The sequence below is a fragment of the Camelus dromedarius genome, chromosome X (assembly GCF_036321535.1).
Source record: "Camelus dromedarius isolate mCamDro1 chromosome X, mCamDro1.pat, whole genome shotgun sequence".
NCBI lineage: Eukaryota > Metazoa > Chordata > Mammalia > Artiodactyla > Camelidae > Camelus > Camelus dromedarius.
In genome coordinates, this window is record NC_087472.1 from 31,637,796 (window position 1) to 31,655,074 (window position 17,279).

Below are 17,279 nucleotides of genomic sequence, written 5' to 3' on the forward strand. Positions count from 1 at the left end.
AAGATCAGCTCTTTCACTGGAGTTTTGGATCTCATCCTTTCCCTTCTCAGAAACCTCATGTACCAGCCATTGCCTCTCTCTTCCACATTTTCAATCCTCTTTCTCCTAGCTCCTTCCCCATCAGCATGTGAACATTCTGAAGTCTCCACCATCTTTTAAAAAATCCTCCCACAATCTTGTGAGACCTTCTAGCTGCCATCTTCCAAGCTTATCAGAAGTACAACACGCATATACAATCTCTATTACCTCAATGCTCAATGTTCCAGTTATACATTGCTGTGCAATAAACCACCCACAAAACCTGGGGCTGAAATCAATAATCATTTTATTATACTCATGATTGGGTGGGTGAGAAATTTGGGCAAGGCTTACTGGACAATTCTTCTGCCCCACATGACATCTACTGGAGTCACTCAGTGGTATCCAGTTGGTGCGAGGTTGATCTGGTAGATCCAACATGGTTTCCTTCACGTCTGGCGCCTGGGAGGGGTATCTGGAATGCTGGGTGCAGCTGGGCTTCTCTCTCTCCCCATGTCGTCTCACCATCTCTCCACGCAGTCTCTCTAGCAGGGAGGTCAGACTTCTTACATGATTGCTCAGGGCTCCAAAAGACCAAGGCAAAAGCTGCACAGCTTCTCATGACCTACCCTCGTAAGTCAGGCAGCATCACTTTCCTGCATTCTATCAGTCAAACCTACTTACAGAGCCTACCAGATTCAAGACTAAGGGACTATACAGAAGTATGATTACTGGGAGGAATGGTTAACAGGAAACACGTGTTAAAAGTCTACCACCCCTGTACACTCCCCAAACTGTACTTTGGCAACACTCTGCCACTCCACTGAAACTGCAATCTCTGAGGTAAAGACCTCTTAGTTGTTAAATCCAATGCATGCTTTTCAGTACTTGCTTTGTTTGCTTTTTCTGCTGAACTGGACCCTACTGACCACCAACCCCTTCGTGAAATTCTCGTCCCTTGGCTTTTGTATACCACATTTCCTTGTCTGCCTTTAATTTTTCTGGCTGTTTCTCAGTTTTCTAAAGGGACTCATTCCTTATGCTCTCCCCTTTAACTACCGGGCTTTGTTATCAATTCTCCTCTCACCCTGAAGATGCTATCTGGCTATATCATCTATACCCATGGCCTCATCTATCACTTACCCACTGGAGATTCCCCAATATATATCTCCATCCGATATCTCTCTCTAGTCCTCCAGACTCATATGTATTCTGACTCCCTCCCACAGGTACCTCAAACATGGTCAAAGATGAATTCATCTTTCCCCTTAAACTTGCTCTTTCTTATATTCTCTATTTTGTACTGACCATCCTTCCAGATGCCCAAGGCAGAAACCTGGAAGTCATCCTTAACTCTACCCTCTAATTCTCCCTCATATACTTTGTCACCAATCCATGACCATTCAACCTGTTAAAAAGCTTTTCAATTTATCCACTCTTCTCCATCCCAGATAGTAGATCTGGCAGAGAACTGGGTAGAGGTTTTGGCCTCTCATTCTGATCTATAAATTGTATAGAAGTTACATTTACTATAATAAACTCTGATAATTTTTTTAAAGCAGAGGTGGCCAGGACATACCAGGATAGGGAATATTTAGAGTGAATCTCCTCATGGGAAGAGGCACTCAGGTTGGTAGCAGTGAGATTCGGCCTGTCCAGAGTGATGTTATTTCAGCTCATGAGAAAGCCAACGCTGGGGCTTATTAAGCTTCTTATACCTCCAAACCCGTCATCCTGAAACTTTATCACATTTAATATGGTTATAAAACTGCCTTTATCAAGCCACATCACTGAGAGGGAACATCTGGATAGAATCCGGGTATAATTTCTTACTACCACACTAGAACATTCTTGCTACAGTGGCCATAGGTTATATAACAGTGACCAGGCAGGTTCTGGCTTCCAGGAAATGACTGAGTAGCTTCTATCCAGCCCACCTTTCCTTCAGATATAACAACGATATACTCTAGACAAACCCTTAAAAAACAACTACCTGAAAGTACTGACAAACAACCTGAAGCAGGCAGAAACTGGAAGAGAACGTACACTTAAAAGATAGGATTAGAACTAGGCGAGATTTCCTATTTTTAAGGCTTTTAGCCACAGAGCAGGCCTCAGTCAGTGACCTGATAGATGAGTACAACAGTCTTTACCAGAAGACACAATTCAGGGTTTCACCAGCTGGAACCTGTGGAGGAACCTTCTTCCCTTCCTCCTACCCGGCATTTTCTGCTTAGAGCGTGGATGTGATGGTTGGAGCTCTACCTTGTACCATGGGGACAAGTGTCATCCTGTGACGATGATAGGCCATTCAACCCTTCAGGGTTTAACATGAAAGTGAAATGAATTTCTTTACTGTTTAATCCACTGTAATTTTGGATGGCTGAGAGCTCACAGCTGAACTGAATCCTAACACATCTGATCAAGGCAAAACAATCTAGAGTTTAAGAGTGGCATACAGTGAAACAGGTTAGAGTGGGCTAGAAACAACCACCTGGACTCGGATCTAGGCTGTGTTATTTACCAGCTCTGCGATCCTCAGCAGATTGCTTTTTCTCTCTGTACCTCAGTTTCCTCAGGCATAAAATGAGATCAATAATGTTATCTACCCACAGATTGGTTGTGAGAACTGCGTGAGATAATTCACATAAGCACTGAGAACAGTGCCTGGCACATGATAAGTGCTCAGTGTTAGCTGTTTTCAATGCCTGCCCATTTTATCTACTAAAGATCCTGTAAGATAGTCTGTACCTTGACAGCCCAAGTGACACTTTATTCCACTCCAAGGAGCCCTGTCTTCAGCCCCATTCCTTCACAGCAACCTCCATGCTGCGTCAGGCTGACCTTTCTAGAGCACCCCGATCTGACCAGGTCACTCCTGCTTGAAACCTCTTGATGACTCCCCATTATCTACAGAATGAAGTCTTAACACCAAGGCCCTTTTGGATGAGGGCCCAACTGGCCTTTCTAGGCTCACCTCCTGCCACTTATCCACCACCAACCACACCCTGGCCGCAGCACTGAACTATTCTCTACCATCCCCTCCTTACCTGCCTCAAGAATGCCAACCACTGGCTTGCCCTCCCTCCTGAACTCTTTCCTCCCTTGGTTTCTGTGGCACCACACTCTCCTGGTTTTCTTCCAATCTCCCGGCTGTTCCTTTTCCATCTTTCTCATGGGCTTCTCATTCTCCACCCCCTTGGTAAGTGTTGGGGTTCCCTCCTTAGTCCACTCCCGGTCTCACTGCATGTCTTCTCCTTGAGTGATGGCATCCCCTGTCAGACTTTCAAGCTCCACCAACACGCTGTGATTCCCTGATCTTCACTCCTGACCTCCCTGCCTGGGCTCTGATCTCACACATCCTAAGGGGGAGTGTCTCCTGAAGATCACATAGACACAACCTTAACATGTCCCTAAACGGGACTCATCTTCTACTCCAAACTCGCTTCTCTTCTTTACTCTGAATCAATTGGTGGCACCACCATCACGGAAAGCAGAAACCTGGAACTCTCCATTTTCTTTTATTCTCTACAACTAAGAAGTTACCAAGACTGCCAAATTCACATCCTCAGTAACTCTCCAGTCCATCTCCTTTCCACACTCATTGCCATTGCGTTAGTTTGGCTCTCACCCTCTTTAGCATGAACTCCACAATAGTCCCTTCTCTGCCTCCAGCCTGTCAAGCCTCCCATCCAAATGATGACGTGCATCACCTCCCTACTGCGATAACCTTATCATGCCACTGCCCTGCTGGAAACTCTTCACTGGTTCCCACAGCCCAGTCAGACAAAATGATTCCTTTCTCCATAGCTGTTAAATACCTACTATGTACCAGGGGCTAGGCTAAGTATTTATTAGGAATGCAATGTTGGCCATGAACTGGCCCCTGCCTTTTAAGGATTTGCCACCTATCTGGGAAGTCAGATGCATAACCACATACTAATAACATAATGTATTAAGTCCTGTGATAGATATATTCACATAGCATTACAGGAGCATACAATGCAGTTCCTTGAAGCAGAGACTTGGGTCTTCCTAATCTTTGTTTCCCCAACATCTGGTACCAGGTCTGATTCAATAGAGAATCATTTTTGAATACTGAACAGATGATCTTCTCTGATCCTCAGTTTTCCTCTATGTAAAATGGCCTACAGCTCAGGAATCAAATGAATTCAATCTAGTCTTTGTTTGAATCCTGATTTGAATTAACCAAATGCAATTAAAAAACTGAGACAACCAGGTAAATTTGAACTCTATGTGTATATTTGATAATGTTAGGGTATTGTTGTTGGTTGGGGTTTTTAAGTGTTATAATGGTACTATGGTGTGTTAAAAGTCCTCATCTTTTAGAAGTATATAAGAAAGTACAGAAAATGAAATTATAAAATGAAAAATTATCTGGGATTTGCCTGAAAATAATCCAGTGGTGTTAGGTGGGGAGTATAGCTGAAACAAGACTGGCCACACATGTTAATAATTGCAGAAGCAAGACGATGGATAAAATAAATGACAAAATTAATCTTAGCATTCTGTGGCAATTCAATGACGTGATTATATAAAATTTCTGATATAGTGCCTGCTGTCTCAAAAAATGTTAGTTTTACTTCACTCACCCTTGTAATTCCATCCAGGGCAGAGCAAGAGAAATAGATCAGTAATGTGGGAGTTAGAAGCCCAACGTTTGAAGAACTGGAAACTCAGTATCGTTTCTCTCCTCTGCTTGGTAAAGACCGAGCGGCTAGAGTGCCAGATGGTTCCCAAGCAGCCTTGAGTAGGAATGGCAGTGCTCCAAGACGAGCAGAACAAAGGGAAAGAAATCACAGCTTCAATTTCTGTGGAGAGGAGAGAAAACTGCGTCAGACATAAACATGAACCCTTGGCTGGAAAGGGCTCATCATTGCCTCTGCTGTTTGACTCCCTGTGCGGTACTGCCACCTGGTGGCTCTCTAGCATTGCTTTTCCTCCTAGTTCCAGGATGCAGTTTGTTCTCATAGTTCCTGACTGCACTGTGGAAATTCTGGAAGGGAACAGTGCCTCTCAAACAAACGTTCCCTGAACTGCTCAGAGTTGAGCATAGCATAGCATAGCATAGCATAGTATATCCTCCATGTCCTGCAAAGGGCCTTGTACTCAGGCTCTCTTGTAGCATCTCTCACTTTATTAGGATTGTTTACCAGTGAGCATTCATTCATTCACCTAACAAACTTACTAGGCATAGGAGACACAGTGGCGAAAAAAATTGAGCATATAAACAGAAAATTAAACATGTAAACAGAGAATTAAAATAGTCACCTCCCCACCCACTATGAAAGTAGTTTGTTGAGCACTTAATATATGTCACGAACTTGTCTAAGTCTTTTATATATACCTGTATTAACTTATTTAACTCTTACAATAATCCTATGTGATAGATATTATTATCCTGCAGAAGTGCAGAAAGGTTAGTTTAGGTAAATTGCCCAAGGTCACAGAGCTAGGAAATATCAGGGCTCAGATTTAAGCCTCTCTTGGGTCCAGAGCCCATGCTCTGGTTTAAAAAATATACTACTGAACCCCCCACTAACTCCAATGCCTGTTTGATGATGGAATAAATAAGAACTGTGGACCTCTGAAACCCAAGGAGAAAGAAAAACTCAGGTAGTAGAATCTCCTAGCAGGAGGTTAAGCTGATCCAGAACTTGGCTCCACCCCTCTGAATCTCACCTAGGTCTGGAGGATTCTCTGTGGGATCCCTGCCTCATTGCAGCCCTGCACCCTCTGCCCCCAAAGTGAGTACTCTCCCTTTAATGTTCTGTCTCAAACATAAACAAAAAACACTCCATATGATTCTACCTAACATGATGCTAGCATTTTCAAGAAGATGCTACCAAAATCTAAAGGTGAACTGAATAGAAATAAACAAAGCAACTGCAGGAAGCATTCAAAAACAATTTCAATTCTGATCATACCTACATGGTTTCTAGCTTTGCACACTTGGTATCTGGATTCATGGCTGGACTCATAGATTAAAAATATGGCTGCCTTAGGGATGTAATGTACAACATGATAAATATACTTAACACTGCTGTATGTTATATACGAAAATCGTTGAGAGTAAATCCTAAGAGTTCTCATCACAAATAAAAGAATCTTTTTCCATTTCTTATTCTGTCCCTATATGAGATAATGCATGTTCACTAAACTTATTGTGATAATCACTTCATGATGTCTGTAAATCAAATCACTGTACTGTACACCTTAAAGTTATACAGTGCTGTACATCAATTATATCTCAAGAAAACCAGCAGAAAAAATATATGGCTGCGTTTTGGTGTGCACTCACTCTGTACAAGGCATTGTAATTTGAACTATTTTTTTTAATTGAAGTATAGTCAGCTACAATATGTCAGTTTCTGGTGTACATCACAATGTCCCAGTCATGCACATACATATATTCGTTTTCATATTCTTTTTCACTAAAGGTTATTACAAGATATTGAATATAGTTCCCTCTGCTATACAGAAAAATTTTTTAAATCTATTTTTATATACAGTTGCTAACATTTGCAAATCTCAACCTCCTAAATTTATCCCTTCCCACTCCCTTTCCCCCGGTAACCATAAGATTGTTCACTATGTCTGCGAATCTGTTTCTGTTTTGTAGATGAGTTCATTAGCGTCCTCTTTTTTCCTTTTTTTCAGATTCCACATATGAGTGGTATACGGTATTTTTCTTTCTCTTTCTGGCTAACTTCACTTAGAATGACAATCTCTAGGTCCTGTATTTTGCACTATTGATGAATTATCCCATTTAATTTCTCACCAAACCTGTGAGGCAGGAAAGTATTACCATTTCACAGATTAAGATAATACAGCCAGAGAGGTTAAGAAAATTGCCCAGAATCATAGAGCTAAAAAGCATATAAGCAGAAAACCTGGGGTTGGAATTTAAGCAATCTGACATCAGAACCTGAATTCTTGACCACTATGATATACTGCCTCCTCCCTTATTATTATTTTTTTATCATTGCCTAGTATCTGGCTTTCTCCCAAGGATTTATTCTTTCTTTTTAAAAATTTATTGAAGTATAGTTGATTTACAACGTTTCAGGTGTACAGCAAAGTGATTCAGTTACACAAATATATATTCTTTTTCAGATTCTTTTCCATTATAGATTATTACAAGATACTGAATATAGTTCCCTGTGCTATACAGTAGGTTCTTGTTTATCTATTTTCTATAAAGTAGTGTGTATCTGTTAATCCCATAATTTATCCCCCCTTTCCCCTTTGGCAACTATAAGTTTGTTTTCTATGTTGGTGAGTCTATTTATGTTTGGTAAATAAGTTCATTTGTACCATTCTTTTAGATTCCACATATAAGTAATATCATATAGTTGTCTTTCTCTGACTTACTTCACTTAATATAATCTCTATCTAGATCTACCCATGTTACTGCAAATGGCATTCATTCTTTTTTATGGCTGAGTAAGTCCATTGTATATATATATTTATACCACATCTTCTTTATCCACTCATCTGTCAGTGGACATTTAGGTTGCTTGCATGTCTTGGCTATTGTAAATAGTGCTGCTATGAACACTGGAGTGCATGTATCTTTTTGAATTAGAGTTTTATCCAGATATATGCCCAGGAGTGGGATTTCTGGATCATCTGTAACTCTATTTTTAGTTTTTTAAGGAATCTCCATTCTGTTCTCCACAGTGGCTGCACCAATTTACATTCCCATCAACAGTGTAGGAGGGTTCCCAGGGATTTATTCTTACAGTGGCTCAGTGAGGGGAATTAATTATAGCAATCTCAGTTGGTTCCATTAAATTTAACTGCTTTCCTACTTATCACCCATTTTCTTCAAGTAACCAACATGCACCCATTCTTGTAAAACCAGATCAAATCCCATGCCTCCTGCAGGAAGCCTTCCTTGATCTCTCCAGCCCACTATTCATTGATTCATTCAACAAATGTTTGTTTCCCTCTTTTTAATATCATTCTCTTCCAAATTCTTTCTAAAGGAAAGGTCCAAGTCCAATAAACTTTCTGGGAAATATAGTAAACAGTAAAGGGGAATTGGTGGCCCATTCCTGGAGAAGTTTGGCTCAAACACATCTCAAGGTTTTCAGGTATTTATAAGCACAGAAGGAAACAGCCTACTAGGAGAAAAAACAACATTATCTCACTGGCTGTCCACAGTTCTCACCCACTGGCCTACTCATGATCACAGCCCAGCCTCAGCTCAGGACAGTCTTTTAAGTCCTGAAGACACAGGAAGAGGCCGTCTTCAGCATTTTCACTATTAGTCCAAATCCTGCCCACTGCTAAGATGCTCTGATCCAAATATCCATACACCAAAATTGTTATTTCATATGGAAATCTAACTGTACCCTAAACAGAATAAAATATATGAGTAGGGGCTTTTGGAATGGTATAGTAAGAACCTAGGAAAATCCACTCCTCCAAAACAACGAGAACACTGGCAAAAGGTGTTAAAAACCAATGTTTTCAGAACTTTGGAAATGATCTAAAAGCTTGCAGACAGTCCAAGGAGCATTTATTCAAGAAAACCACTGAATCTTGCTAAGAACACTGATCTTTGGGGACTTTTAACTTTCCTATTCTCATCACCCTCTCTCCTGCTCAATGGTATCCTTGAAAAATGGTAGCCTTGAAAACCAGCAGCCTTGTACCCACAGTAAATGATGAAAACCAGCTGCTTAACAGTCACGAGAAAGGGCAGAGCAGCTTGGAGCTCCTCAAAAACTCCCATCCCTAGAGCACTGCCACTATTTGATCTGTCTGTCAGCTCCCTGAAAAAAATCCCTTGGCATGGCCTGGAGTTATTTGACACAACTCAAAAGGAAAAATGAGATAATGGGAAAAGCCCTATCTACAGGGTATTTACCAAACACAATTAGTGGCAAGTGTTTAACATCACAGCTGTCTAGGCCACAATACCTGTTAGGGAAAACAAGAGACTGGCCAAAAAGCTTTAAGGAAGATCTGGGGAATGAGATGTCCAAAAAGGTCTTTGAAAAGCTACGACACACTCCTGAGGATCTAAAAGTACACACATGTGGAAGGCTGTAATACATGGAATAACGTGACAAGGTGCTCATCTCTCACCTCTGGCTAACCTTGAAAGTCTGTAAAAACAGGAAGTGAAGGCTAAGGCAGAATTGTGAACTGCTTACCAGAGCACTGACAGTGTACCACAATACACACAGAGCCCCTATGCAAAAGGTGGGAGGGTTATTGGTTTAAGACATTTTAGGAAACCTCTGACCAGTTATCAGCTGACAACTAAGCTACAAGCTTAGTGATGTAACTGGGCAAGACTTCAGTGGCTACACACAATAAGAAACACACACTTTACAGAATTAGTCCAGGGAAGACAATAAACAAATAGCAATAATAAAAACAGCAACAAACCCTGGCAGTGTGAATGTGATTTCGAGTTTCCACATTATTGAAAATGTCCACTTTAAAACAACGAATTATGAGACACACAAAAAAGAAAAAAAGAAAGAATGGCCCAAACAGGAAAACCAGTCAATATTGATTTTTTGACAGTCAAAACTGTCCCTGTAGAAGCTGAGACATTAGACTTACTAGACAAAGGCTTCAAATAACCTATTATAAATATGCTCAAAGAACTAATTAAAGCAAACCATGTGTAAAGACTTAAAGTATGAGAAGGATGCTTCACCATATAGAGAATATCAATAAAGAGACAAAATTATTTAAAAGAACCAAACAAAAATTCTGGAGTTGAAAAATACATCAAACATTTACTAGAGGGGCTCAACGGCAGATTTGAGTTGGCAGAAACTTGTGCAGGGTCATCAAGGCCTACAGGGTGTGGAGCCCAGATTGCAACACAGGCAGTCTTGCTCCAGAGTCTGCACTCTCCATCTGGGCATGCTCCCTTAACTCCTCGGATGGAGAGGTTCTTATAAGTCATGTGATTTAGGACTACGTTGAGGCCAAAGTGGGTTTCCTGTTCTCAATCCCTCCGCCCCAGAGTTGAAATCTTAGAAACTGTACCTTCAGGCACCACAGACAAGGAGACACTTTTCCTATATATATTTGTTCAAGTCACTTTGGCCCTGGGGTGGGAATCAGGAGAAGAAACATTAGAATAAAGTCAAGGAAAAGGTATCTTTTTCATAACCCAATAAGCAAAGGCAAAGAGACAAAAGACTACTATGCCAAAGGGGGAAGAATTCAGGTGGGGGGAGGGAGGCAGGGGATTTCCTTAGTGAGTTTTGAGGTAGGAGTTACCAGGATGATGACCACAGGTCAGTGAGTACAGGGGCTAAAGGGTATGTGGCTTTATCCATCTCATTTCTTGTTTTTCAGTCACACCTATGGCCTCCATTACCTGGGGTCAGCTTCACCGAGAGAGCAGGACCTCTTGGGCAACCCTAGACCCCAGCCACATTGTCCCGTTGTGAGGCCCACAGCAAGCCCAATATAAGGCAGCAATTAGTAATGAGCTCTGCTTTTTTTCCTTTGTATTTTAAAGAAATACTAACTTTCCCAAGAAGGTTTTTACATAAAATGAAGATATTTTTGTGCCCAGCACATCACATTTTTCTTTTATCAGTACACTAAACAAGAGTTCAGTGGGAGCTGCCTCACAGTCCTCAGAATTGCTACCAGGGAGAGACAAGTGGTGTAAGAGAGCAGTGGAAAAACACAAGCACAGAAAAAGCTGGGGGGTTCTGGCTTTGTGTTTCTCCTTTCATGCATCAATATAATGCATGAGATAAGAACCTGTGATAAATAAACAATACCACACCCCCTAAGGTCCCTGTCATTATCATCCTTGTACACAAAAACCTATTTACAACAGGGAAAGATGATGCAGAGGAGAACAGGCGATCTAGGTTTCCAAACAAGTGGCACTGACTTTGGGCCTTGAGTGTTGCAAAAGATTGGGGTATGTGTGAATGGACAGAAATACTTTTCAAGGAAGAATGTATAGAGGGAATAAGCAGAATCAGCAGTAGAAGGATGATCAAGGTTCCTATGGGGGAGTTCAGTGTGGCTGGAACACATTTGAAAGATCCAAACACCAAATTCACATGAATTTTTACAATGAAACAAGAGACTGAGACATTCTGTACTTGGCCCATGACCAGAAGGTCAGCTGGTGGTTGTACTCAACATTTATAACCACTATCTTTGAGTACTCACCAATTACAGAATTCCAACAATAGTCCTAGGACTTCTATTCTAACCTAGAGGTAGAATGAGTTACTCAGCAAGAACTACCCGTGTGTGTAAAATATAGACACATATGGAAGCTTTAAAAGTAAACCAAATTCTGCCAGATTAAAAGAATAAAATTTCTATACACGTCATTGGAAATAATACTGTGTTTTCCTCCAGCTTCATACAATGAGAGGAGAGCAAACGTCCCTTACCTTCTGGTTACTAAGTACAGTTACCAAGGAAGATTAAAGAGCTACCAGTCTTCACAGTTTCAACACTAACACCATCAAAGTGTTTTATGTAAACACCTCAAATAAGGTATACTGAGGCAAGCCTTCATATAACCACAGCAAAGTAGAAGTTATTTTTTAAATAAATAATTCAAGATAATTGACTGAAAAATGATTAGTGGAATTTCCTCAAAGGATTGTTACTATAGGCAACTATAATAGTAAATCTTGTTATTCACTGATTAGTTTGCCGGTGTTAATTAATATTACTACTTGTTTCCTTAGAGAAAACTCCCACATACTTCGGCTAGTTTTAGCAAGATGTTCAGTTAAGAAAACAATCAAATGTCCATCAAAAGGTGAATGGACCTGTTCTGGTATACTCATTAAATGGACTATTAATCAGCAATAAAAAGAAAAGAACTATTCATACTACAACAATACAGATAGATTGAAACCCCACTCTGGGGTTTCTGGGATCAAAGAGCCCAGCAGCAGCAGCAGCAAAACTAAATGCTATGTCATTAGTCTGTTTTTCTTCTAATAAGTACTTGCCTTCCTTGCTCCTTTAATTCCATTCCTTTTATGCTAACCAAAATTTCTACCTCTGGGTTACTATTGCTTTGTGATAAACCAACCAAAACTCAGTAGTGCAAAACAGTCTAGTAAGTGTCGAGGATAAAGGTTAATTCCTTTCCTCATACAGAGCTTCTAGTGCAGTACCCAGCCAGCCCATCAAAATAAGAATCTGAAACCAAGGGCCCAATAAAATCATCCCTTATAGGTAGGATTGTATGTTCTGGTGCCTAGCTGACAACACGTTTTCACCCTGCTGACTTTACTCTCCACTCATGTGTTCCCAACCTCTCCCACGCCCAAACACTACCCAGAAGAGTCATACATCTCAATACCTTCACGACATGATTACACACCCACTTGCGACACTGACGTCATCAATTCTCGCCGACCGGTCCGTCTGTCTGTCAGTTTCCCCTAGTCCTCACCCCCTCTCACTTCCGTTCCCCTGTTCCTGCGCGGCTGGCGGCAGGACGTGCCTACGCCTTCAGCTCAAAACAAGTGCTACAAACCTCCGCCTCATCCTCTCTCTCCGCCGCGGGCCGCGGCCGATGGCTCCTGTCTTGCGGCCTCGGAGAGCAGCTGCGGCGGCACTGGCTAGACCCGAACCCGCCTCTGGCCCCCATTTAGGGTCGGTAATAATAGACACGCGCACTGGATATATCCCAGGCGCCCATGGGGCGACGTACAACGGATATCCCACAATCCTCTTCGTCCCCGTTCGCCCCACCCCCCAATTCTGGCATTAACCCCTTCACGCCTATGTTCCTTGGACTATCGACGCCCCCCTAGCACGTCGACACGCCCCCTGGCACGTCGACACGCCCCCTGGCACGCAGATTGCTTGGTTCGGAGATCCAGGGCACTTATCTGGTAAAAGATGTAAGAGACCAGGCCTATCCTGTTAGTTATAGTTAGCTATTGAATATTTTCTCAACCTTCTTGTAATTTGACTTGTAATCTTACCAAGTCATTTTTAAATAGGAGCTTAACTTACTTGTTAATTAAATTGACAACATAAACAGTTCATAATGATGCCTTTAAACTTCCGGACCAACCCAAACTCTAAATTTTCAGTTTCTGGCTGTTCACCTGTGCCTTTTCTATCATCCATTCCCCATCTCCTTTCGGTTCTTGTCTGATTATTTAACCGCATACCTCGATGGTTAAGGGCACAGACTTTGTAAACCTGACTTTCTGGGTTTGAATCTACACTCTACCAGTATCCAACCGTGGAGTCTTAGGCAAGTGATTTAAGCATGCTATTCCTTGGCTTCCTCATCTGTAGATGGGGATAATATTAGTATCTACCTCTAGAGTTATAGTGAGAATTTTAATTTTTTAATTAAGTATAGTTTATTTACAATGTTGTGTTAGTTTCTGGTGTACAGTATAGTGATTCAGTTTTATATATACATATATATTCTCTTTCATATATTTTTCATTATACGTTATTACAAGATATTGAATATAATTCCCTGTGCTATGCAGAAGAAACTTCTTGTTTATTTTATATATAATAGTTTGTATCTGCTAATCCCAAGCTCCTAATTTATCCCTTCCCCCTTCCTTTCCCCTCTGGTAACCATAAGTTTGTTTTCTACGTCTGTGAGTCTCTTTCTGTTTTGTAAATAAGTTCATATATATATATATTTTTTTAAGATTCCACATATAAGTGATAACATATATTTGTCTGTCTGACTTACTTCACTTAGTATGATAATCTCTATGTCCATCTATGTTGCTACAAATGGTATGATTTCATTCTTTTTATGGCTGAGTAGTATTCTTGTGTGTGTGTGTGTGTGTGTATTCTTTATCTAATCATCTGTTGATGGACATTTAGTTTGCTTCCATGTCTTGGCTATTGTAAATAGTGCTGCTATGAACATTGATGTGCATGTATCTTTTCGAATTAGAGTTTCCTCTGGATATATGCCCAGGAGTGGGATTGCTGTATCATATGGTAAGTCTATTTTTAATCTTTTAAGGAGTCTCTATACTGTTTTCCATGGTGGCTGCACGTTACATTCCCACCAACATTGTAGGAGGGTTCCCTTTTCTCCACACTCACCAGCATTTATTGTTTTTGGAGTGAGAATTCTAAAAGTTTTAAATGCAAGCAGCACCTAGAACATTGCTTACCACAGAGTTAAGCAGTATATTGAAATAGAAATTATAATTATTGACTTTGATGGAGATATCTTCTCAGCTAAGACTTTCTAGCTGATAAATAATAAATGATAATCATGGTTAACACTTGAGCAACTATGGACTAGGTACTATGTTAAGTGCTTTACACCCACTTTTGTTGTTGTTGTTTAATTCTCACAATTATTGGTGGTAGTTATAAGTATTATCCTTCCCTCCCCTCCTCTTTGTGGCTCTAAAGCAGCTGAGAAAATTCAGGCCAGAGAGATAGCAGATAACTCAATAACTTGCCCACGGTCACAGAGCTAGTAACAAATGGAGCCAAGACTTAAACTCAGATATGTCTTGGCCCTTCTCAAAGATCACTGAGAAAACAGCCATAAACTCTTCTTGAATGCTCTTCTTTTCCCTAAGAGTCGCCTCAATACCCATGCAGGTCAGGAAGACTAGGTTCTCTTCAGAGGCAGGTCAGCAGGCAATAAAGCAAGGGTCTCACCCTTGAAGGCTGGCAGCAAAGGAGATGACTAAAATAGCAATAATCATAACGAGGTCAAATACTGTGCCCCACTGTGCTACACAGGCCTCACTACTACCCATACTGCCTAAGGCCACCGGAGATAAAGCTGCAGGATACTTACCTCACCCCATCATTCTGTAAAGCTTGGATATTATCAAAGATTTTGCTTGTTTTAGGACTGCACCAAGAGACTCTTTAATGTACTATTCTGAACCAGCCAAAGTGCTAGTAATTTCCACATTAGCAGTTGGTAGAATCAGGTATTTCTACCGCAGCCCAAGAGCACAGGGAAATCTCCTCTTTTCCAGATAAAAGTAAAAAAGGAATTCCCTCCTTTTCTTCAGAGCCTGCAGTACCCAGGGTCTTCTTATTCTTGCTCCACACCCACCCATTCCCACTTCCTGACTCACTCTCAGGCAGTCCACAATGTTTTTTTTCAGGAGCCAGACTGGTGATGGTAAAGGGACTGGGGGAAGGATAAGAAGGTAAGCGTTTGCTGCAGGTAAAACAAGTCCTGCCTTGTCCCCATCCCTGTACCACTTTTTATTATTATTGAAGTACAATCAGTTTACCATATTGTGTCAATTTCTGGTGTACAGCATGATTTTTCAATCATATACATACATATATTCCTTTTCATATTCTTTTCCATTATAGGTTACTACAAGATATTGAATATAGTTCCCTGTGCTACACAGTATAAACTTGTTTATTTTATATATAGTGTTAGTATCTGCAAATCTCGAACTCCCAATTTATCCCTTCCTACCCCTTCCTCCCTCCCCTGGTAACCATAAGTTTGTTTTCTATGTCTGTGAGTCTGTTTCCATTTTGTAAATAAGTTCGTTTTCCCTGTACCACTTTTATAGCTCCCTGACCTTCTTCACTCCCTCTTGGCACTTCAGAACTCATTACCCTGCACACCCTAGAAAGCCTCTGGGCTTGAATTGCAGAAGAACAAACTTGTCTTTTTTCTTCCCAACTCCCAACAATAGCACACATGTCTGGCCTTGGTCTTCTACTTCAGGTGGCTAAGTTTAAAAAGAAATAGGAGAGATATAGCATGAGAAGGCTTTCAATTTCCCCCTACTACTTCTAGTGTTAAACTATTAGAAAATGTCAGCATAGGGGTAAAGCTGCTAGAAGTCAGGTTCCAGAGGCCAGAAAAGATCGAAATCCTGGTGCACAGCAAAAGTGTTGACAGAGGAAAAACAGGCAGACAAAGGTGTCTCTAGGGCCAGTAGAAATAAACAGAGCAGAGAGGTTGGGTGCAGATGTCAGACACAAACAAGAGACCCTGCCCTTACAGCTGCTTTCACCCTAAACCCCATATCCCCATTCCAGAGACTTCATCTGCCTTGAATTCTCCTAACCAACCAGGTTCTTTCACTGCTGGGCATCTTGCCCTGATCACAGAAGCCGCCACCAGCTGCTACTGCTTAGTGAAGAGAGTAGGTAAGGGGAGAGGATATTCCTAAACCCGATGTTAGAAAGGGAGATGTGTTTCAAGCATCTCATCCCAGTTGTTCTCATAACATAATTTTAGAAACAACGTCATTCGTAGTTTAAGTGTTCAAGTTCTGCAGTGCTTTCTGTGGTGTGTTTCAGTTGTATGTTTCTTAAGGGTGGATCCGGGGTCCTAACACACATATGGCAGTGTTTCTATACTGTAGTGTACACACACTGCTGGTGACCAGTTCAGGCCCCCTTTACAAGGCAGATTGACCCATCCCCCATAAGTTGTGTGTGTTAGCTGCTAACTGCAGCTGCTTCCTTCCCTGGAGGATTGCACTCTGCAGAATAAGAGGTTCAGTACTCTACAACACCCCCACTCCCCACACCCCTGTAACCTGCAGTCAGTGATTGACTGATGATGAAGGTACATAACGCCAGCCACCTTGCCTCCAAAGTGGACCAGTTCTGTGGTGCAGAACCTACCCCAGCACTCCTTGTAAGGCCAGGCTAAGGCTGGTCTCCAGCTGGGTTTTTTTCCCCCTGCCCTATCCTGCTTCCTTCACTCCCCTGCATTTGAGATCGCTCCCTCAATAACTCACATGAAGAACTCCCCCGCCAACCTCAGGCTCTGCTTCAGGCAACCCTCCCTAAGACACATTCTTACCTCATGTTTATCAGAGAACTAAGTAAACAAGGCCCTTTGTAGCCCTCCATTGTAGGCCAAGTAGTCATAACCATCTCTAGGGAAGCCAGGGGTAAGTTAAGATGCAGCTAGATAGGGCCCCTCCAATTAAAGTTGGACATATGACCTAACAAATGAAAATGAGGCCCAGCCTATTCCTAACGTCTCTTGTCATGCTGACACCAACAGACCACATTCTATCAAGTTAGAAATGAAAGTACATTCGTTCATGCTTCATTGTAACTCTTTTTCACTACAGAATATGAAAAAATCTTGTTGAAAAAGCTATGAGACACTTAAAATTTTGGTTCAATTACAATTATTTTGTGATAGATATTCTTGCTCTAATGACTCTTAAATTTGTTTATCATCTGTTGGTTGTTTCATTTCTGTTAACTGTAATCTGTTAGTGAAGATGGCCAAAGATCAAGCCCAA

The 17,279-nt window shown here is 41.3% G+C and overlaps 1 protein-coding gene across 6 annotated transcripts in view; it reads right to left on the reverse strand.

Annotated features, from left to right (window-relative positions):
• The window catches only part of SLC25A53 (solute carrier family 25 member 53), a 38,543-nt gene extending 25,629 nt beyond the window's left edge, over nt 1-12,914 (reverse strand). For 3 of the 6 annotated variants that reach the window (XR_010379391.1, XR_010379393.1, XM_064482845.1), the window contains exons 1-2: nt 12,551-12,914; nt 4,632-4,850 (exon numbers count right to left, since the gene is read on the reverse strand). Coding sequence is in view for 1 of the 6 variants with exons in the window: in XM_064482845.1 (XP_064338915.1) it covers nt 4,632-4,645 (14 nt within the window). In the remaining 5 variants the exon portion in view is untranslated. The other 3 variants (XR_004134714.2, XR_010379392.1, XR_010379390.1) reach the window with 3 other exon arrangements.
• Nucleotides 12,915-17,279: the final 4,365 nt, after the last annotated feature.